Here is a 23324-nt window from a genome sequence, read left to right on the forward strand (position 1 = left end):
ACTCAAGAGGCTGAGGCAAGTGGATCGCAAGTTCAAAGCCAGCCTCAGCAACTTAGTGAGACTCTGTTCCTGCAAAAAGAAAAAAAAAAAAAGAAAAAAGAAAAATACTGGGATGTGCCTCAGTGGTTAAGCACACATGGGTTCAATCCCCAGGACCAAAAATGAAAAAAAAAAAAAAAAAAGCCTAAGATCTGCTTTCTCTAAAGCAACTACTAAGCAATATTAGGCCAATTACCTAAACTGGTTTTAGTATTATTTACTTGATGGTGAAAGGAAATATTAATACCCATCAGCTTTGATTAATATTTTTTGTTTATCTTATATTATTGTGTCACTACCTTGATGATATATAGTTTGATGCATTTAGGTTTAGAATTTTGATGATAATTTTATTTGATCTGCTGTCAACTCATTTATTTATTCCCCTATGGTGTTTCTAGATCTGTTATTTTTTTTATTAAATAAAAAAATCCACATGAGTAATCAATATATAAAGTATACTGGAATAAAAACTTCAGTCTTCCAATTTTGTAGAAAGGAAATAAGTTCTGGTGTCTGTGAAGGTTAATTAGGTGCTAATATATTCTCTTCATTCTTCTCACCTGGATATTGCCTTTGAAATTGCTTGATTCTTTAAATGTAAAATATTTTCCAGACAGGGTTTCTTATGTGCTAGGAAAGAAGTCAACATGATCAAAAGATGACTATGTTGATGGTGTTCCTTTGTTCCATAACACATTTGCAATCATAGTTTAAAAAGTAGACAACTCTGTAATTGGCTCCATGTCTCTGCAATATTTTTGTTCTCTCCAGAAGTGACACCAGCTTCTTAATATTGAAGTAATTTAGGTAAACCCTTTGGCTAATCAAGTGATTTTGTTTCCTAACAAAACAAAACAAAAAAACCCCAATGTCTTTTTTATACTGTTCTTATGCTTAGCTTAATTAAATCTTTTTTTAGCATTTAGAAATTTTTACTTGATGTTTCAACCTTCTTTTATTCTATTTGTAACTGTATTAGACAAATGTATTACACATATTTAAATAAGGGCCTTGATTATGATTATATGAAGGTCTTAAAATTGAATTCTAGATAACATTATTTAGACATACACATCTCCTTAAAATCTGAAAAATTCTTTCCGATAAATTTTAAGGTTAAGTTACAATTGCAACTGTTTGAAGTTCAAGTTCTTTGCCCAATTGATAATGAGAAGACAAAACAACTTTGGCTGGGCTAATCCCTTTACTGACACAGGCCAAGAATTGGACTTAGGAGTGAAATGTGAACCTTTTTACTTGACAATTATTCATAATTGTATTACATCATTCTGTCAGTCTTGGGGGCAATTTGTCTATGATGTTTGGATAACATAAAGATTTTTATTTAATACTCTAAAGCAAAAGCATTACATTTTCTTAAAAAATACCATATAAAATTAGAATGACTAATTTATTAAAATCTGCCTGAGAAATAAGCATGGTCCACAGAATTTTTTTTTTCTTTTAGTTTGGACAGCAGATGAAATTAAGTATACAATGTAACCAGCACTGTGAGGAGTTCTTAGGATTTGTTGAGAATCTTAGATTCTTGCTTTCAGAAATTAACATTTTAACAATCATGCATGTTTTAATTAGGGAAAAGTTATATCTGAATCAGTGAACAATTTGAATTTAAAACATTCTTTGAAATGTAACTTAATTAGATACAGTTACTAAAACTAGGCTAATGAAATAGAGGGATTTTTACTTGTTTCCAAAGCAACTATGTATTATTCAGATAGAATGGAGTGCCTCTAAAAAAAAAAAAAAGTCCTTTTATTTCTTCTGCAGTAGCATTCCTTTCTTTACAATTTTAGCAATTATTTTTGCAGACAAGTAGAACAAATACACTAACCTTGACTTTTTTTTTAAAAAAAAAACCCACTGATTTCTATTTTACATATAAATGACTGTTATTTCATTATGTTAATAAAAGATAGCAGTGGTTGATCTTCTATCGTTAATATATGCCATGTGGAGAGATTGCCAGATTGTGTATGGTAGGTATAAAGAGGTTGAGAATGTTATCTTAAACAGCTATCCCTCAGAAACACAGTTATAATTTTCAAGGATAAATGAATATCCTTTGAATTGACCTTTTAAGATCAAAAGAAAAACAATGATTAGAGGTTGGTCTTGAAGTTGTACATGCTTCTATAGAAGATGTCAGAGATTTCAAATAAAAAGGAAAAACTTTGCCTTTGTTTCTCAAAACAGAAAGACATCTCTGCATTCTGTTGAATATGCACACCAGAAAAAGAAGCATACTAATCAAAGGCTCACAGAAAACAATAGATAGATCCAGATACTAAGACTGCTTCTGTGATCTAAACAAAACAATCACTCAGGGGAAACTTCACAACATACAAATGGAAGTATTCTAGAGACCATATTTATCAACCAAATCATTTTACAGAGGAGGAACCCAAAGCCTTAGTGAAGTCATTCATCCAGCTGGTCAGTGCTGAAAATCATTTAGTTGACTTAATCATGTGCTCAGTAACTATTTTAAAGCATTTACTGTATGCCTACAGTAGATGCTCTTAGTTCCCTGCCTGCATCTCAGTGCCCAGGAACCTGCATGCATGTTCTATTCTACTCCTATACATTCCTCCAGCGTCTTCCTGCAAATCTTGGCCTTTGAAGGATTTCTTCACAGCCTTGATTGTGCAGGAGTGAATCCTCCCAACCAGTGATAGCCGGTGTGAATGGATACTAGAGCAGACTTCTTACTCTTTGGATGGAAGAGTTTTGTATGATGCTCTATAGTATCACAAAGGTTCCAGGTTTTTTTTTCTTTCTTTCTTTCTTACTTTCTTTTTTATTTTTCTTTAAACACACCATGATTTTAATTTCTTTGCTTTTTGTCTTGCTTTTCCACTATCCTATTAGTGTTCCCTGGGGTTGCTTCACAAGTTCCCTGTGCTCAAGTCCTTGTCTTAGTGTCTGTTTTTGGTGAGCCAAATCTACAATAACTGTACATACAGTCCATAGAGACCTTGTTGTACAAGATAAAATGAATTTAGACTTCCTAGCTGTGTTCTTATATATAAAGTTGTATGTATTTAAAAAATGTTTACTTTCTGCTTTATTAAGCCTGGATTTGAGACTATTTCCTTAAAGGGACTTAAACCTAGTATATGATATCCAAGCTAAACAGTAACATATTTGTTTTACTGTTATCTCTTTTCATCTATGGTCAGAAACCCTTTGTCTCAATAGTGGAGAATGGAGAGGGAGAAGAGAAAGAAATCTAAAGATTAATATAGTATAATGTTTATGAAATTTTTATTGATATCATTTTTAAAAAGATAATACTTATTGCATATCTAAAATATTTTGTGAGGTTAAATTCTATCCTATAATAGACATATAGTGAATGTCTCTTATCCTCTCTCTTCCATCCTATATAATTCTTAATGTCCAATAGGAGATAAGTTAAATTGGTGTAGTGATAAACAGTTTAGTGTCCTTTGAGGTCTTAATTTTAACCAGATTATTTTACAATTAATAATTAATTGACAATAATGTGAGTCATTATACTTTGTCTTAGAATCATGATTTTTCTGAGGTTGATAGTGATTAATTTGGAAAGGTGGTGCTAATGATTCCATTGGACAAACTGACAAAATTTTATTGCCAGGATATCATATTATGATAAAATGCTATTAATTTGATCATGAGTCAAGAAGATGTGGCTGGTCTAACTCAAGGGGAAGCATAAAAGTTGAAATATTTTGGTGGCTTAAATATTTATGCTTTAGATGATTATACCTAAAGCTTCCTTGAAGTTACAGATTAAAGGAGATTAGAGCAAATTTCTTGGCATTATTGATGTGTGGGTTTAATTTTGGACTGAGTTTCCCTGGAGATTTTGTGCTATGGAACATAATATATTTATATTCTCATATTCTACTTTTATTTTACTCCTATGATTTAAGTCGTATGTTTATTGATATAATTTGAAGCACCAGAATAGCTTGTAGGCAGATTCCTATTAAAGTTTATAAGATGAAGAAATAAATTGATATTGCTTTTAATGTTTAACAAGGGTGGATTTTTTTTTGAGGTTCAAGAACCAAGGAACACTGAAATCACGTGTATTTACTTTTTTTTTTTTTGTAATTTGTTATGGGAGTGAAACTTGTCAATGTTTTAGCTTATGTGAAACTTTTGGAAATGTCTGTGTATTTTCTCTGCAGTGATATGTTTTTTTGTGTGTGTGTATGTGTCCTTGCACACACATGTCTACAAATGCTAGCTTTATTGTTTTAGTCTTGCTTTTCTAATAGTTTATAGGCTTGTGATATTCAATTATTCATCCATCAATCTATTAAATAGCAGTACAACATTCCAAGCAATGTCTCTACTCAAACTGGAATAATTTAATCTTCTCTTTCTTTTTAAACACACTTCTTTTATGTTGAAGTAATTAACATTTTCTTTTGGTGAATGTTACAATTATTTCTGATTATGTCAATAGTTTCATAGCACTGCTTTAGGCTGCAAACTCCTTTCGAAATTAGGTAATTAAACATAATAGAGACACATGGATCTATTATCTTTTTCTGTGACCACTCCTCTTAAGTAACTTTGGCTTATAGGTTGGCTAACATGCTGGGTCAGTTATTAGGGAATACTTTGTCTGCATTTTACAAATACCACAACAAAACTTTTTTTAAAACTATAATTTTACAAATATACCATGGAAATTATCTCAGGAATAAATGTAAAACTAAAGAAGTACATTACAATATACCAAAATTATTTTCCAATTTTGTTTTTCCAATAAGGCTAATGAAATTCAATTCACATTTTAACACAGATTATAAAACAAAGTTAATAACATAAAATGAATGTATTTAGAAGAGTAAACATTACCTTTATTTATTTTAGGTGAATTATGTAGAGCATATAAGGAATTCACTATCTCCCCAAAGCAGGTCATTCCTGTATTGATAATAACAGATTGGGGATATAAAGACCTGTGTTAAACTCAGTTTGTCTACTCTTAATCTTACCTTTACAATCCACAAAACTGAGATTGATAATGATTTATCTTTAGCAATATATTCTTTTTTAAATTAATTTTTTATTTATATATGACAGCAGAATGCATTACAATTCTTATTACACAAATAGAGCACACATTTTCAGATCTCTGGTTGTATACAAAGAATATTCACACCAATTTGTGTTTTCATACATGTACTTTGGATAATAATATCCATCACATTCCACCATCATTTCTAAACCCCATATCCCCTTTCTTCCCCTCCCACCCCTCTGCCCTATCTAGAGTTTGTCTATTTCTCTCATGTTCCCCCTCCCTACCCTACTATGAATCAGCCTCCTTATATCAGAGAAAACATTCGTCATTTGGTTTTTTGGGATTGGCTAACTTCACTTAGCATTATCTTCTCTAACACCTTCCATTTATCTTCATATGCCATGATTTTATTCCCTTTATTGCTGAGTAATATTCCATTGTGTGTGTGTGTGTATTAATCCATTCATCTATTGAAGGACATCTAGCTTGGTTCCACAGTTTAGCTATTGTGAATTGTGCTGCTATAAACATTGATGTGGCTGTATCCCTGTAGTATGCTGTTTTTAAGTCCTGTGGGTGTAGACTGAGGAGAGGGACAGCTGGGTCAAATAGTGGTGCCATTCCAATTTTCCAAGAAATCTCCATACTGCTTTCCATATTGTCTGCACCTTTTTCAATCTCACCAGCAGTGTATGACTGTAGCTTTTTCCCCACATCCTTGCCAATACTTATTGTTATTTGTCTTCATAATGGCTGCCATTCTGACTGGAGTGAGATGAAATCTCAAGAGTAGTTTTGATTTGCATTTCTCTAATGGTAGCAATATATTCTTTAAAAAAATATATATATATATGTGTGTATATATATATATATATATGTATATATATATATATGTGTGTGTATATATATATATATATATATATATATATATATATATATATATAATTATGTTTCCAATGCAGAGCTTGCCATGGTAGAAAGCTCAAAATGTATTTATTATTAAAACAAAAATTAAGAGTTCAAAGAAGAAATAGATTTATATTTTATCATTATAGCCCATGGATTATTGAACAACACCTTAATGATAGTATTTTGATATCATATTTTTAAAGAAATTGTGATATTCAAGCATATAGTTCAAATGTATAGTTATTTAATTTTTATGATGCAGACAAAACTAGTGGATAATTGATATGAAAAAAGGGAAAGAAGTAAGTTTTAAAATGACTTGCTGATATATTGCTCACTAAATATTTAGTTGGTGCTAAGTAACTTTGTCAGAAAGATGATTATAAAATTGTCAGAAAAATATTAAAATGATTTGTATTTGAGGTAAATGTTTTTGAGCCCTTGTTTTCATTGATTTTCTAAAATTTTTCTGCTAGAATTTTAAATTCTAGACAAAATTTTTATGTAAGAACACAACTGAAGTTTTATTTCTCAAATCTTGTTCACATTTTGCAAACCACCAGAATTTGATTTAAAAGATGGACACAAGAAAGGACATAGATGTTGAGTCCTGTGATCTTTAAGGAATCAGGATGGAGTAGCATCCAGGATATGGATTGGGCATTGATTATGAAACAGTTATATTCTTATATTGCCCCCATTGGAAATTAGAGTTCAAACAAATGTCATTGACAATTAGTAACAGAAAACTGGGATGGATAAATCATTGTAGGGACTGTGGCATTCTATAAGTACTAGTAATTGCAGAAGATAGAATCCAAATTCTAAACTGGCTTAACAAGAACTTTATAAATCATTGGTCCTTTAATCATGAAGTCAATGGAAGGAGCTAGCCTCTGGCTTGGATAGATGCAGGCTTTAATAGTTTCAGCTTTTCCCACTGTAACTACCCCTGGACCCATTATTTCTGCAGAAGAACAGGAAAATCAAATACTATTATTTGGTAGTTGTAGGCATTTACTAATTGCTATGGTCAAAGAAGAGGATGGTAGGATTTGCTAGCCACATAGAATCACATGATTTTTCTTTTTAAGAAATAAGCCATTCTCGAAGACAGCATAGTTTCTAAACAGGAAAAAAAAATATTACCAAGTTTAGCAAATCTTCATGTCTATTATTTTTTAAAATATGACAACATCTGATTTAACTGCGTCATTTCCTCCAACAAGATTACATATTTTGGGTATTGGATGGACAAGCAAACTTTTGTTTAATACAAGACTGAAATTTTTTTTGGTAAGAGTAAATAAAGATTTATATATAAAGAAGATGAAGGGATAGAAATAAAATGTTTAGAATCAGAGAAATTCAAACACCTCAATACCTCAATACCAGGATGCATATGGAATCATCAATTAGTTATCACTTCTGTTGTATTTTTCCTATTATTTAATTTGGTTTACCAGATTAAAAATAGCAACAGTTAGCAATTCAATTTCTTCTCTACTCTGCTGCATAGAATCTTTGAAGAAAGTACTTTAAGTCAAACAGACTCGCAGCATAAAAACTGATCTAAAAAAATAAAATTAAATATAGCTCAGTTGGTAGAGTGCTTGTCTCACATGCACAAGGCCCTCAGTTCAATTCTCAGCACCACAAAAAAAAAAAAAATCATGTATGCATAGCAGATAAATTATATGGATATCTCTACTTTTTTACATATATAAACATTAGTTGTCAACATTTATGTGTACCACACATCATAGTAAAAACTTTACAGCTTCATCTCATTTATTATCCTCTGTCACACAGTGTGAAGGTAGATTTACCAAATGTCTTCTGTAATCTGGCAATGCTGATCTCTAGCTGAACCTGTACCCATCATTATTTTTTCTAAACTACATTTTCTTAAACATGTTCATGAGATCTTTACTTCAAACACCTATAATTATGTGGCAAAATATTTTTTCCAGGACTACATTTCTATAAATATTTGCTCATATTCACATCTTCCATGTGCACAAACAACCACACATACACATGTTCCTAGGTTCTTTTATTCACACAGTTCTACCAAGCTGCTGGTTGACATGTGGCCAGTACAGAAATTGTTTTGAACATAAAAGTAGTGACATAAGTGGTTTCTGGGCCAAATTGCTATCAATGTGCTTTTCTGGTGTTATCAACATTAATAAAATTTGACTTGTGAATGATTTTAGTTAAACAACATGGTCTTGGCTTGCAGGAGTAATTAACATAACTCATTTTTAATGAAGAGTATCTCATAATTTTCAACTGATTGCATATTTGGAACTCAGGAGTGATAAAAATTACAAGGAACATGCTATATTTTTTTAAAAACCACATTAATGAAAAATACAGCTGCCCAAAATTTGTTAGGTTGTCGATCATGTGCATAGCCAAGGTATAGCCAAGAAAAGAGAATAAGCAAATTGGACAGCAAGTTAATCTCTGTTTGAATGTTGAATGTGGTGTACATTTCAAATGTTGATAATAAAATTCTAATTTTCATTTCCAATATTTTAGTCTTATCTTTGGCAACATCTTATTTCTACACAGAAGCTTGGTACTTAGGCCTTAGATTTTTCACATAAACTATTCACCAGTGGCTGGCTTAGACATGTCATGCAAAGAGCTGTCACTCACAATATGCATTTTAAAGATGAAATAGTTTATTTTGCCCAGGTTTAATTTTTGACTCCAAATAGATATTTGGAGTCTAAAATATTTTTTTTTTCTCAACTTGCTAGGGGGTGTTTTAAATTTCAGTCAGCAGAAGTATTATATTAGCATGGACCCATTTGGGTCAATTCATTTTGAGGAAATAATAAATAAGTAAACTATTTGGTTAAAATTTGGAAACAAAACAATTTGTTCTTGTCATCTGGTGGAGCTTAAATTATGAAAAATAGCTCTCTAAACGTTTAACTAATCCAAGAATCTAGTTCGAGGTGGTTGCTGGCTTTATTCCATGATGTTGTGCATAATGCCCTGAAATTTGCTGAAAACCTCTGCGTTTGAATGTGAACTACATTCTAAGATGATGTTTAATAATTTTTATTAAATCATTTAGACAGAAGGATAATAGAGAAATAAGACTCTATAACCTGTGCCTCTGGCAGTTAGCTTATGTGCCACAGTTTTAATGAAAGTATTCAGTGATATTGGGATACCCATGAACTCTCTGGAGGAGGAATTGAGGTAGTTTTGAGTAAGGACAGGCAAGTTTCTCTTTCTCTTTGTATCTCACTGATCAACAGAGGGGGACTGTTTTAAGTGTCCGGAATACTTAATTCTCACTTATTTTGAAAACTGGAGCATTTTAGTTCACGTAGGAGTGTGATCCAAGTATAATAAGGCAATTTTCACATATAGCAGATCAGAATGACTGTCTTAGTTGCATCATCTTCTCGCCACAGATGAGTTGAAGGGTGACAGCTTGGTCCCTGTGGTTAGGTGCAGATATTATTTATCATTGTTTCTTGAACACAGCACAGAGAAGGTCACCAGTGTAATTCTTGTGTGAATGGAATATGGCTCCCTCTGCTGATTCTGTGACACAGAAACCTTCCTGCACAAAGTCTAGGTGGGATGTAAGAAAGGGGACATGATTAAACAAGGAATTCAGCTGAGACTTTGCCTCTTTTCCTTTAATTCTTCCCACTTAAGGTATTTACTGTATTTATAAAATTCTCCTCTTATTTTCTTTAGCACAGAGTTCATTTTAACCAAAAGCTCATCTCTATAAAAACATCAGATCATAGAATTTGGTTGATTCAGTGTATAATTCCCCTTCCTAGAATTGTTTTTTATCCCATTCCTTTAACGATTGACTCTGGATGTATTTTGGTAATTCAGCTATTTGAATTACTCTACTGGAGACTGATTTAGTTCAACATTGCAGCACATCTTAATATATATTTTCATGTAGTAGAGAAGATGGCTATTAAAAAAAAGAAGATGGCTATAAATAAAAATTATTTTTATTTATAAAAAAATCACCCAATTATGATTTTTCTCAAACTTTAATAACTTCTGAGCCAAATAATTCTGAAACAGTATAAACAAAATCCCAAATAAATCCTTACAATTTTCTATAAGAACATACGATGAACTGGGGCTGGAAAAATATTTTAAATGGCTGAAAAATCAAATGCTCTATGAAAGTTTGCATTTATTTTAGTGACGTTTTACCCTGGAAGAGCACTGTATTGATTGAGTAATGCCAGTTTATAGTTTCTTCAAATCCTGATTTCCTATGTCAATTTATCCTTAATGTTTTTCTGTTATGTGTAATAAATGGATAATGTACATTCTGCATAAGAAAAGTTTGTAGCTTGAAGATGTGAAGGTATATTTATGATAGTGAGGTTAACAAAAATGTTACTAAACCAAAAGGAGCCTTGTCATGAGACACTGGACATATCTAGTTGCATCCACTGTCTGTCATCTTCTTAACCTGAGCACACACAGTTGATTAAGTGCTTTATCATTTTAATGTTTTCTGTAAAACACATTCATTCTTTTTGCATTTATGTTTTGACCATGTGAGAAATGAACATTGTATTAAGAAAGAGCTATTTTAAAACAGAGATATAAAATACCAGCTACATGAAGGAGTATGGATAGTTTACCGTATAGCATGATTTTATGTCTAATTTAAACATAGATGCACATATATTAATAGTATTATACATATTTTATGTAGTGTATATATATGTGTATATATATACATCCAAATTATATTTAGATATATTTGTGCTATTTGCATTTTTAAGTTGTCTTTAAAAAATCAACTTGTATAATTGTGTCATCCTAAATCCAGAAAGTGTTGTGCGAACTTTAAATAAAATTTGGAATACACCTTTTCGACAACAGTTTTAGCAATATACAGATTCTGAAAGAGAAATTAGGCAACAGAGTTTTGTATAAAATGTATGGTTAAAAAGGAAAAAAAATTAAGAAATTCTCAAAGTTAGATTTTATTAATTTTAATTTTAATTTCAATTGATCTTAACCAAATGAAAATACTGAGATGGAATGGATACTAGCATTTTCTTTTCTATTTGTTTGTTTATTATTTTCTTTTGTAATGGTGGGGATTGAACCCAGGATCACACATACTAGGCAAGTACTCAACTACTAAGCCACATGCCCAACCCAATAATAGCATTTCTTTATCACACTTGTATCCTCTTCCAACAGCCTATGTATGCGGAACTCTTAATCTTCAGTTTAATAAGTACTCTTCATATGTTCATATACAGAAGAAAAGCTGACCTGTCAGTTTCATCTATTAGTTCTAGCACTGTGAGCCAAGTGTAATCATAGGACAAACCCAGGTTGTCTTATGTAAATGATCTATAGCCATTTTTTTTTAACCTAGGAAGTAAGAGTAGATGCATTTATCTTATGTGCCTTTCTTGGCATAGTGATGTGTGTATAAGTGAATTTGTATCTGTTGAAAAGGTGATGCTGGAGAACTGCTTGAAATATACTGTTATTTCACCTTGTTTTCTTCATGTTCTACTTCTGTAAATATAAGCAAGCATTTGGAAGAAAATAAAGTATAAAATGAAGATAAACTTATTCAGTCGTATAACTTTTGTTAGAATCTATATTCTAAACTGAAAATTGCCTCCTAAGTATAAATTACAGAGTTGCAAGTGGGATCAATAAACTAGTAATTAGGTTAGGGTCCCAGGTGGATTTAGATAATTCTCTTGGTTTGTGTATGTGATGAGTTCTGATTTGGTATTTTGACTCTTGACTCCTGTTACAAAATAAGTGGTATAAGAAATATTTCAGGAATTAGAATTTTTGTGCATATTAAAATACTCTAGTTATGTACTTCCTCTTTTTTAAAATTTTTTGATTTTAAGGATTGAACCCAGGTGTGCTTTACCACTGAGCTGTAACTTTAGCCTTTAGGTTTTACATTGAGACAGGGCCTCACTAAGTTATGAGGCTATCCTGGAACTTGCAATCCTCTTGCTTCAGCTTCTTGAGTTGCTGGGATTATAGGCAGGTGCCACCGTGTCCAGTTCTAGCTACTTTATTCTTTACCCAAAAAAAATCAAATTAAATAGTACATTATTTTCATGTGTATCTATAAAGTACTAATTTAAAAAAAAAAAACCCTATAAATGAAAAGAAGGAAGAGCAGTAGAATAGATGAAAGGTAACAGGGAGTAGGAGGAGTGGAGAGTAAGGGGTGTACTAGGGATTGAATTGGAGTAAATTATATTTTATGCTAATTATGTCAAAATCAACTCAGATATCATGTATAAATATAATGCACTAATTTTTTAAAAGGAAAAAAAAGCGATTCTAATGAAATTCTAGTCCTTCAGTTTCATTCAGTATTATGAATCATATTTTCTAATATTCATATAGATCTTCTTTGTTCTTCAGAGAAACCTATATTTTATTTATCTTGAGTCTCATGGAGTATTTTTCTAATAAAAAGGGCTGGGACTGACTTCTGTATCAAACAAATTGGGAAACAAAGCAAAACATATTTTTCTCTTAGAGATTTATAAGTACAGTCATGTACTGAAGCTTTGTGGAGTCCTGCCCTCAAGTGACAATTGTTGCTGTTTTCTAATGCCATGACTATTAAATACTTTTTCCATGACATCTATTAATAACCAGCAATTTTTAAAATATACTTTGAGATATATTTACTAAGTTTCCCCAAAGTTTTCTTTTCTTAAAAAAAATCTATATTTTGTGTCTGCTTCTAATATAATTTTAGAATATTGGTGTTGGTGGATATTTAAGAGGTAGAGAAAAAACATTCTTACCGAGTGTTCAGATTACTGCCAAAGACAGGGACTGCATCTACGTCTAGATGAAAAAGGGAAACCAGCATAGGTGTTTTATTCTTGTGGTGCACACACTGGTCTCAGACACAAGAATAGGAATTTAAAGTTTTTCGACAATCATTTTATTCATCCTCCCTTTTCCATTGTCCCTCTGTAGCCCCATTTGTAGCCCTAATTCATATTTATGGTATATTTCTGCAACACTTATGTGCAAAATTGCCCATTCATATTTATTCTTGCTGAAAATCCAATGTCATTTCACCTCTTAGATTCAATATGAGAGTTGCAGTGCCTTGATAAACATATTTGTTTGCTATCTAGATCCAGATTCAATATGAGAGTTGCAGTGCCTTAGATAAACAGATTTTTTTTTTTTGCTATCTAGATCCAGTTGCTTTCTAAATCTCATGAGGAAATTTCTACCAATATTGCATAGATAACACATTTTTCAAGAATCCATTTAATACTGGAGATTTAAATATATTTATGTATGTATTTTTTAAATCATACTTTTAACAGAATATTGGTACGGTGCTTGTATTACCTGCTTCTGAAGTTATCCTGTTTTTTCTTAATATAGGTGTGTGTTTATCCATGATGTCAATAATGCATTTGACACATGATTCCAGTACTATACTGAGGTTTTTTTCTCAAATGCAAGGTGTGCTTTTTTAACACCACTGATATACAGTTTTAATCTGTTCTTATAAACATTGACTGATCTTTATGGATTTCTGTGGAATATACTGAGAAAGGAATATTATGGGAAGTTTATTGTTTAAAACATGCTTAAAATATTTATAGTGTTTGATCCAGTATTCTGTTTTATTCTACTCAGTAAAGCACTCTTCTTTTCTTTCTTGTAGAGCAATGAAGTTGTCTACTACAATGCCAAGGATGATCTTGATGTGAGTATTAAAATTTTTACATTAAGTTCTTAATTAAAATTACTGCATTTAGAGAGCAAATTGAGCTTGGTAGGTTTACTTTTTAAGAAAACAGTATACAGCATGAACAAAATTTTAGTTCTAGCAAGGTAATGATGAATTTTAGTGTTTATGTGATTTTTTTGTTGTTGTTGTTTTTACCAGCTGTTACTGGCTTTTTCCTAAGTAGAAATCCATGTGTTTCTCTGGATCTGAACTCCCACTGTACTCTGTCTATATCTCAAAGCAGTGCATTGCCTTGAATACTCTGCATCCTATTGGTAATGCTGAATACAAAGATCAGATCCCATTCATCTCTGCTTCCTGGCTCCTGTCACCAGGGCCACCTTACCTCTTTTCTTGTGTGAACTGCCTACATTATTGAGAATGATTTATTTCAACTATAATGTGAAAGATACCCCAGAAGCTCTGTAACTGGCCCTGCTGTCCAGTCTTTGAAACATAGTGGTTACATGTTAGGCCGGCCGGCCTTCCTTCCTTCCTTCCTTCCTTCCTTCCTTTTTCTCCTCTGCTGGGTAAGTGCTCTATCACTAAACTATACTGAAAGCCTCATCCTTAGGACTTTTTAAATTAATGACTCTAATTGACATTTTCAAATTATTTGTGAAAATGAATTATTTCAGCACTAATGAATTACTTCTAATATTGTCACTTCTGGATAATCATTGAGGAGACATTTTAATTAGATATGGTGGAAATATTTCAAAATTACAAAATAAAGTATACATTTAAGTTTTTAAATTTACATGTTTGATCATTTGCAAAAGAATATATGTAGATACAGTTGTTTATCCAAAAGCATTTGTCATGGCCTTCCTGTATTTTAAGTACTCACCTATGAACTTAGGCTATATCAGTGAACAAAATAAAAATGAATATAATCAAATTATTAGTGTCATTCAGACATTTTTAAAATCTGAATTTAAAAAATGTTCTATACTATTTTATGGCATTTTTTCTCCCAACAACTTAAGGGGAATGTAGAGAAAAAAACAAGTAGAGCTGGTCGTCAAAAAATTTTGGAAAACACAGAAAATATATTTTGCTGAAATGTCACAGCTTCTCAGATTGCACCACTGCTGCTAATACTTCTGAATAATGTAATTAATTGTGCACTAAATTTGCCTGCAGACTGCAAACCATCTTACACAAATTCTCTTAATTCTTACAATAACAATGTGGATGAAATTGTTTTATCTGTAGATGTGGAACTGTTGTTTATAAAGTTATTTTCTTTCCTCTAGATATAGGTAATTTGTTAGTGATATGTTTTTCTCTTATGAAGAGTGCATGTGTCATTTTCATGATGTAGAGGCTTATTATAGATAAGCTGTCAGCTAACACAAAATGTTTTAATAGTATATTGATTGATGTCAAAATAAATACATTTTTAGAGTGTTTATTTCATCATCAAAATTAGTATTTACTATTTGAAAATTATATGGTCATTGAAAATTCATGTAGAATTGTCAGTCTTTCTGGCAGTCTATTATAAATTGCAACTTCTGTTCAACATTTAGTTTGTGGAATTATGATAGATTTTTTAATATGCAAACCTCCAAGTAAGTGTTGCCTCATGATAATGATACTGATACAGCAAATGCATTTTTTTCTGTACTAAAATAAGTTATAGTTTTATATCAACAGAGTAGTTTATTTACTTCTCAGATTTGCTTATAAACTAGGAAGTTATTTTTCTTTTACAGAAAGAAATGTGCCATTTTTCTAAGATTCTAATAATCATGCACAAATCTAGACATGACTTTTTAGTAAGTACTACCCCATTTCAATCACAATACTTCAAAACATACATGCCCAATGGAGGTAGAAAATTGGACAGTTATGTATATAGAACAGTTGAATTGTACACAGTGTTTACTTGCATAGTTTACCTACAGAAATATTCATTTAGATATTCAAATAACAGTCTGAGAAATGAAGTCATGGAAGTGAACTTATTGAACATATGATGTGTTTTTGTCTTTTCTCATCTAAAAAATATGGATAATACTACTGTGAGTTAGAATTTTGTGTATAAAAATTATACATTCTCTTTTCTTAGGCCCAAGATGAAATGTAGAAAAGTTAATCAAAACTTGAATAGGAAATGTCACCTTTTAAATTTCAAACTTAAAAATTTTGGAAAGCATTTGTAGAATTTTTCAATGTTTTATATACAAATAGTAAGAATGCCAAAATAATTTGTAAACTATTATTTAATAAGAACTAGATTAGGAATTGGAGACTAACTCATGTACTAGAATAGTCCTAAAACTGTGTCTGCCCATAGGCATTAAATTTTTATAATACTTGACTGCAAGATACGGCAGTGCAGATGATCTCTAAAGTTCACTCCAGTATTAAACATTCTGAGTTCAAGGGCTAAGAGGGCAACTTACAGTCATGCAAGCCCTGAGGTCCTTATTTTAGTTTTCTGCTGTCCTATTCAATGTTTATTGTCAACACTGATGCTCCTATGTCTACAATGTTTTTTTATTATTATTATTATTTTTTGTTTTTTTGAAATTTTGTTTTTATTTGCATTTTGGATAATGAGGAGGTAAGTGGGAAGGAAGGACAAGTCCTTTGCCTTCAAGAGCATGCTCTGAAGGTTGCACCTCGACACTTCTTTCTGCACCCTCTACAACTTAGTGACCATCTAATAGCAAGAGGATGTAGGCGATAATTTTCCCCCACTTGGATGGGCATGGATACCCAAGTAAAATATAGAGGTTTGTTACTTAAGGGAGAAGGGGTGCGGGTGGTAGTGATTGGAAGATACTTACCAGTTTCTGTACATACCTTCAATTTGCTTTTCCTGAGATATTTAAGCTAATGCTAACACTTCACTCACTCATCTAAATGACTTTTGTCATTTAAACATATTAAAATCTTTAATTAGAGAAAAAATTCTCTTACCTTAAAATAGATTTTATACATTTTCTAATTTCTCCCACTTCATGTTTTGATCACTATGATCAAACTGTTTTCTGAAATTTATTTATTTTACAGTGAAAAGTATTTAAATTTCATAAGGAAATGTTGCACTTGATATTCTACTTCAGGATTTTCTGTGTTTACAATTATTTTCAAAGGTTATTACTTATCTGAAGAAGTGGGACTTACATGAATGATGAAGTTGATTTGTTCTCACCAAAACTTTTGCCATATAGGCAAGTTTAATTGGCTGCTCTAATCCTAGATTTGTATGTGTATTGTTTGATGTTTTTATATTTCAGGTGTTCACAAATCATAATGCCATCACATAGGTTTAGTTTGATTTTGGCTCATCATCCCTGTTCTTCATCCTGGGTTTTCTGCTTATGTATTTAGTTGTGTACTTTTATTTTTCCCGATTATATAATGTTATATCCTTTATTAAAAATTGGTGATTTAAGAGTGTATAATGTGAATGTATCATCTCATAAATGAAAATCTAACATCTAACTAAGCAATGGAACTAATTGGAATACTAAATATTGAGACAATATTGTCAATTAGTAAATTTGACCTTAGTATAGTTCAGTGGTGATTTAAGTATCAGAGAACAAAATTTTATTTAAAATGTTATGCCACCTGAAGTAGACTAAAAGATTATAAATCCTGAAGTTTTTTTTTTTTTGTATTTTGTTTTTACTGTTTTATTTTCCCCAAGAATTTTGCATTAGCAGAATCTAATTTATTTTACAACTCCCATGACTAGGAGAATATCTATCATTGTCTCCATACCTTTACATAAAGCATTTCCTTTCCTTCTCTAAGACCATCATCCAAGTTTAGACCCTGTTCTCAAATATGTATATTTGAGTTAGCGAAATAATCTAATATTTCTACTTTTTATATCTATCTTTAATTGCATAATTATTATTAATATGTAAATATACCAAAACATTATATTTATAATCCTTCCGTTGTCTAGAACTTAAAATAATTTATTTCTGACTTTGTATGGTATTTAAGACCCTGCAAAAAGTTCACTAGAAACTTTCCTAAGCAGATCCAACTTTTGGTGCAGAAATGGTTTTTTATGCTTGGAGGCACAATTGATCTTTGTAAGTTGTTCCCTTGTGATCTCTCTGTACCAATTAAGTTTCCTGAGGGCATTTCTTGTGTATTCACAGCAGCTGACATAGCTCTTATACTGTCTAACACATGGTAGCCACCCAGTAAAGTTTTATTTCTCAACAAATCAGTGAGTTGAAGTTGAAGTTTGAATTTGCATGTTGTGAAATAGCTTAAGAATATCTTCTCTCCTGCAGACCTTGTTTTGTTTTAAGTATTGATTTTCATTACCACCACCAACCTCAGCCCAGACCTGTGAGGGGCTCTGCAGTTTAGAGGATTGGAATTTAAACATACACTTTGAAGAAAATACTTGCCCTTAATGAATGACAATTGTTGGCCAAGAACTGTATCAAATGTTTTATATCATTCTTTGATTTCTAGTTATAGTATGAAAAGGCAAGCAGCAAGGATGAATGCTTGGGCAAACAAAACAAAACAAAACAAAACCCCAAACCAAAACAACCAAGGGTATCATCTGTCCCTTTCCCAGTCCTGAATTAGGTAGCTGTTTCTTCATTTTAGACTAATAAAACAGGAAATATTCAAGGGGTGGAATACACAAAAGATTTAGTAAACTAGAAATGGCATATGTAGCATTAAAGACACAGAGCCAAGGGCTGGGGTTGTGGCTCAGTGGTAGAGAGCTTGCCTAGCATGTGTGAGGCACTGGGTTTGATTCTCAGTGCCGCATATAAATAAAATGAATAAAATAAAAGTCCAACAACATCTAAAAAAATTTTTTTTAAAAAAAGCATTAAAAAAAGACACAGAGCCATGATAGTCTCTGAGATACTTACTTCAGCTACTTCAGTAAAAAAGAAAAACAACATTAAATATATTCTTGCTGCCCCAAGTGATTGAGCAAGTGATTTATAAAAATCCAACATATCAACAAAAACTTCTAAAACAAAATTCTCTTTGGAAGAAGGAATTCCACAGTGTGAATTATTCATCAGCGATGCTTAGAGCAAACTTGAGAAATTCTTCCAAAATGTCAAAAAGAAAAATTATGGGAAGAAAGATAATAAATCTGGAGGTCAAAATGCCAAGATATAAACCATAAATCATGTATTCACAAAGATCCAGTCAGCATTTGGATTAGAAAGAATCATTACAGATTTAATGAAATACAACATTTGGGCCTACAAAGATATACATGTGTAATTGTAGATTTTGAGGGCCTACTGCAGATAGGCAAAGATTTTTAAAAGTCAAGAACATTTATACCAAAAACTTGCTAAAGTATATCCAAGAAGAGATCTCTAGTAGGCAGCTAAATATTTAGTGTGGTTGCTTAGGAGAGTGGCCTAGAATAGAGTTTTATGTTTAGCTTATGAGTGGAATTTGAAAATAAGTGGCTGAAATTTCCCCAACAAGTGTGAAGCTATATATATATATCAAGGCCAGATTCAACTGCAGATATAATTTGGTGTGCTGAAATAATGTTTAAAACATAGTAAATATACCTTTTCATGTGGCACATTCTCCAGATTGTCACAATCCCACCTCTCCCTATTGTCTTATTCTCAGCCTGCTTCACACATCTACACAACATAAAAATAATAAAATAAATAAGGTAAGATGACTTAAGATTCTGCAGGGAAGATGTGGGTGGGGTTGGGGAGTTTAGGATGAAAGTAACTTGGGAATAAAGACTAGCTTTCATAATATATGTAAATCACGCAAAAAGGCCATGAGTTTAGTACATGTTGGAATAAGGATTACATTTAGAGCCTTCTGTTTCTACTGCTATTCTATATGTATTATGCTGGTGTGTCACCCAGTTCATATAATGAAAGATATGCTGAAGTATAATCTATTGCTTTTGTTCATTAAAATGATGATACATGACCTCACTGAAAGGTAAAACAAGTATTTAAAGGTTATCAAATTACTCCTTTGGACTCTAACCCTCTTATCCTTCAGGATGGAAATTCTTCAAGGACTTAGGTTTAAGATAATTCCTCAATTATACATTTTATAATGTCTACATCCCTCTACTTAGATTAGTGCTATTTCTATTCATCTTGTGGCAATAAAATAAATGCTTACAACCAGATTGATTAAAAGTAGGTGCTGAAATAAGAGTTAGGATTAATATCTCTTTAGAAATGTATATTATGTTAAAAATTATAGTGGTACTCATTGAAAAAAAATTCCTCTTGACATAAAAATGAAAGTATAACTGAACTAAGCTGTTTGGTGAGCTATAATTCTCATGGAAGGCTTGAAAGCACATATAACCTTACTGGAAATTTAGCACAATCTTTAGTGTGTCTGCTTAACCTGTGGAAGGTAATGTCAACATAGTTACTCTTCTACTTACCTGAATACGATGTCTTATAATTTTTCTAATCAAACTCTAAGTGTTCCTCAAAAAGCAGTTCAAACACCTTCTTGAAGCCTTGTGCAGGTTTCCTAGGTGGCCAATGGCATTCCTTCCAATGGGTATTCTTAGTAACTTGTACATGTTACTGGGTTTAATGGTACAATGCTATAACTACAGTCATATATATTAGCTGTTTGAGGCAGACATCTTATTCATTTTGTCTCTTTCATATTATTTAATATTTATTAAGATAATGCTCATTAAACATGTGTTTCAATGCTAACATTATTTTAATAGTGTTTGTAAAAATGTGTACTTCTTAAACAGTTGCCATATTTGCAAAGTAAGTAAGAAAGCCCTTCTAAGCATGGAGGCATGAAAATTATTTTGTTTCAAGGTTGGTGAAAACATAGTTAAGGGAAGAAATGCCAAGATAACTTTTAATATATACTATATTTCAATAAAATTTTAAGATAAATATTTATTTTCTTTTGGCCATGTGATGGGACTGGCCACAAAGATGGTAGTATTAGTAGAAAGTATTTGCTCATCTTCCCTTATATTTCCCCTCCTCTCCTTGGTCCCCAGAAAGAGCCATGGGGATTAAGAGATACATCAAAGCAGACTGTGGTTTCTTCTATGTTCAAAGCTGGTTCCAGCAAGAGAATAAATAGCAGAATTAGAATATGTGTCTGCAATTACTGCTATAAGGATCTGGATTTTTTGGTTTCAAGTCTACATTTTTATGATTATTTGTAAATGAAATTTGAACTCAGGCTTATTATATTACTCCATCAAAAGCAAAGTTCTGTCCCATGCTCTATGTAACTAGGTTAGGTAGTAGTTTTGTTGGGTTTTATTTCTAAAGAGGCTATATCATTAAAATATGTCTCATGTTTCAATAAAAATATTTCCATATTTTTTGTCAGGAAAGATGTTTTAAATATACATAAAAGGGAATAGTATAATGAATTTCCATAACACCTTCATCTATTTTTGCTTAAATAGTTTATACTTCTATAGGCAACTCTTTTTTTTTTCTTGTAAACAACAGCAAATTTACAGTACCTGTATACATTGTAAGAAGGATTAGAGGGCAGTGGAGTGTTATGGGCAAGAGATTGTCCCTGAACTGCTCTGCCCAGTTTTGCATCTGAGCTCTGCCATTTTCTGGCTAGATGATATTGGCAAGGTCATATACTGTGTTTTTCACTCAATTGGTATGTATAGATGCTAGCAGTATGAATCTACTAGAGTTATTGAAAAAATTAGTTATGGCATATAAAGCATTTAGAACCTTTCTTGGTTCTAGTGTATAATCCAGAACTGTTAATGAATGTCATTTCAAAATTATTGTTATTACAGTTAACTTAAGATTTACATGAAGTGGTTTAAGTACTGAGTAGATTTGTGTGTGTAAATATGTAAATAATGAAAGGGTATTAGATTGATATGTATTTTATTTTGTTATGAATGTGATGCAAGCATGTGCGTAACTTAAGACAGTGCACATACAAAATAAAAAAATCATAGTTGAATCTTCTAAAACACTTATAAAAATATGTAAACACAATGCAGCTGTTTATCTTGAAGTTTAATTTTAGAGTTTACATATTGAAATTATAAAGAAAAATGTCAAAATAAAATTTAAAAACTACAAATGAAATAACTATATTTGAAAATCTGCATTTAAATTCTCTGTAGTTTGGAAATTTATTTAGGTTTTTCATTTTAAGTTTTTAGTAACATTTGTTCCAATGAATCTTTAAGGTCCCTGAAGATTATCAAAGCAAATTCCCCAGGCTTGAGTTATCCAGCAAGCTACACTATTTTCTTAATTCCCAAAGTAAGCAAAAAAGAAATCAGATCTCTATAAACCCTTATTAACCTAATTCTAAGATCTATGTTTCTGACTAAAATCCAAACGAAAGAAGTTCAACTTGGAATTCTTATGTCAGTAAATTCACTTGATTTATTTGTTGTATTTTTTGGTATTGATTATGTTAAAAATTTGACCTGTCTGGGACATTTGGCTAGTCTGCTGAATTCCCTTACATATTTATGTTGCTATTTATTTTCCTTTTAGATGAGTCTTGTCCATTTTAAAATTAATTCTAAGATAGTGTCCTACCTAAATGTCTTTTTAAAAGCCTAATATTTTATGATTTTATTTTATAGAAAGAAATAAACTTGATTCTAGAATGATGTGGTAGGGATGAACTTGTAGGGATATGCCCTATACAGCAATACAATATATTCTAATTAAGAAAAAAATCAAAGACCAGGTTTATTTTCCAGTGTGTTTTTTAAGTGTCTTATAATATGCAGTCTTTATTTTTCAGGTTCCAATATTGACTGATATGGAATGCTCCAGTAGATGATGGCATAGAGATAGAATATTAATTACTTATGTATGATAGTTGATTTATTCTGTGTTTCCTATATTCATGCACTTAAAATAAATGATTTAGTTGTATTGGATGCAGTATGTTTGGATTAAGTAATAGCTAAATTTTATATGCTTATTCTATACCACATAGTAAATGCTTTGTATGCTGTTTATGAAATAAAATTCACAGTAAGTCTTTGGGGCACACACTGTTGTTATTTTAATATTTTTCAGGTAAAGAGAGTAAAATTTAGTGAGCTTAAGTTACTTGTTTTGAATCATACATTTGATATTAGACAGAATAGTGAATTGAATGCAATGCCGTCAGTACTGGTATTTTAAATCTTATTTTTAACTATTACATAAAAACAAAATTATAAATATTAATGTGATAACACATCTACAGTTTGAAGGTGAAAGTCAGAGGAAAAATATCACTCACATGACTGCATAAACAAGCAGGGGTTTCCATCCTCATATCAAATAAAGTGGACTTCAAGATAAAGTTAATCAGAAGGGATAAAGAAGGACATTTCATTCTGCTTAAGGAAATCCTACATCAACAAGACAATAATTGTAAATATATATGCCCCAAACAATGGAGCATATACATTCATCAAACAAACCCTTCTCAATCTCAAGAATCAAATAGACCACAACACAATAATAATGACTTTAACATACCTATCTCACCCCTGGATAGATCTTCCAAACAAAAACTAAACAAAGAAACTACAGAACTAAA

At 31.4% G+C, this 23324-nt stretch overlaps 1 protein-coding gene across 14 annotated transcripts in view; it reads left to right on the top strand.

The window, feature by feature from the left end:
• Window positions 1-23324, top strand: part of Cacna2d1 (calcium voltage-gated channel auxiliary subunit alpha2delta 1) — a 467177-nt gene that overhangs the window by 270977 nt on the left and 172876 nt on the right. For all 14 annotated transcript variants that reach the window (XM_058585488.1, XM_046464140.2, XM_046464143.2 and 11 more), the window contains exon 5: window positions 13716-13757. In XM_058585488.1, the coding sequence (XP_058441471.1) occupies window positions 13716-13757 (42 nt within the window). The remainder of the gene's footprint in view (window positions 1-13715; window positions 13758-23324) is intronic.

Source organism: Marmota monax, unplaced genomic scaffold, assembly GCF_021218885.2.
Source record: "Marmota monax isolate L192 unplaced genomic scaffold, Marmota_monax_Labrador192_F-V1.1 WCK01_AAM20220418_F8-fsc00065, whole genome shotgun sequence".
Lineage (NCBI taxonomy): Eukaryota > Metazoa > Chordata > Mammalia > Rodentia > Sciuridae > Marmota > Marmota monax.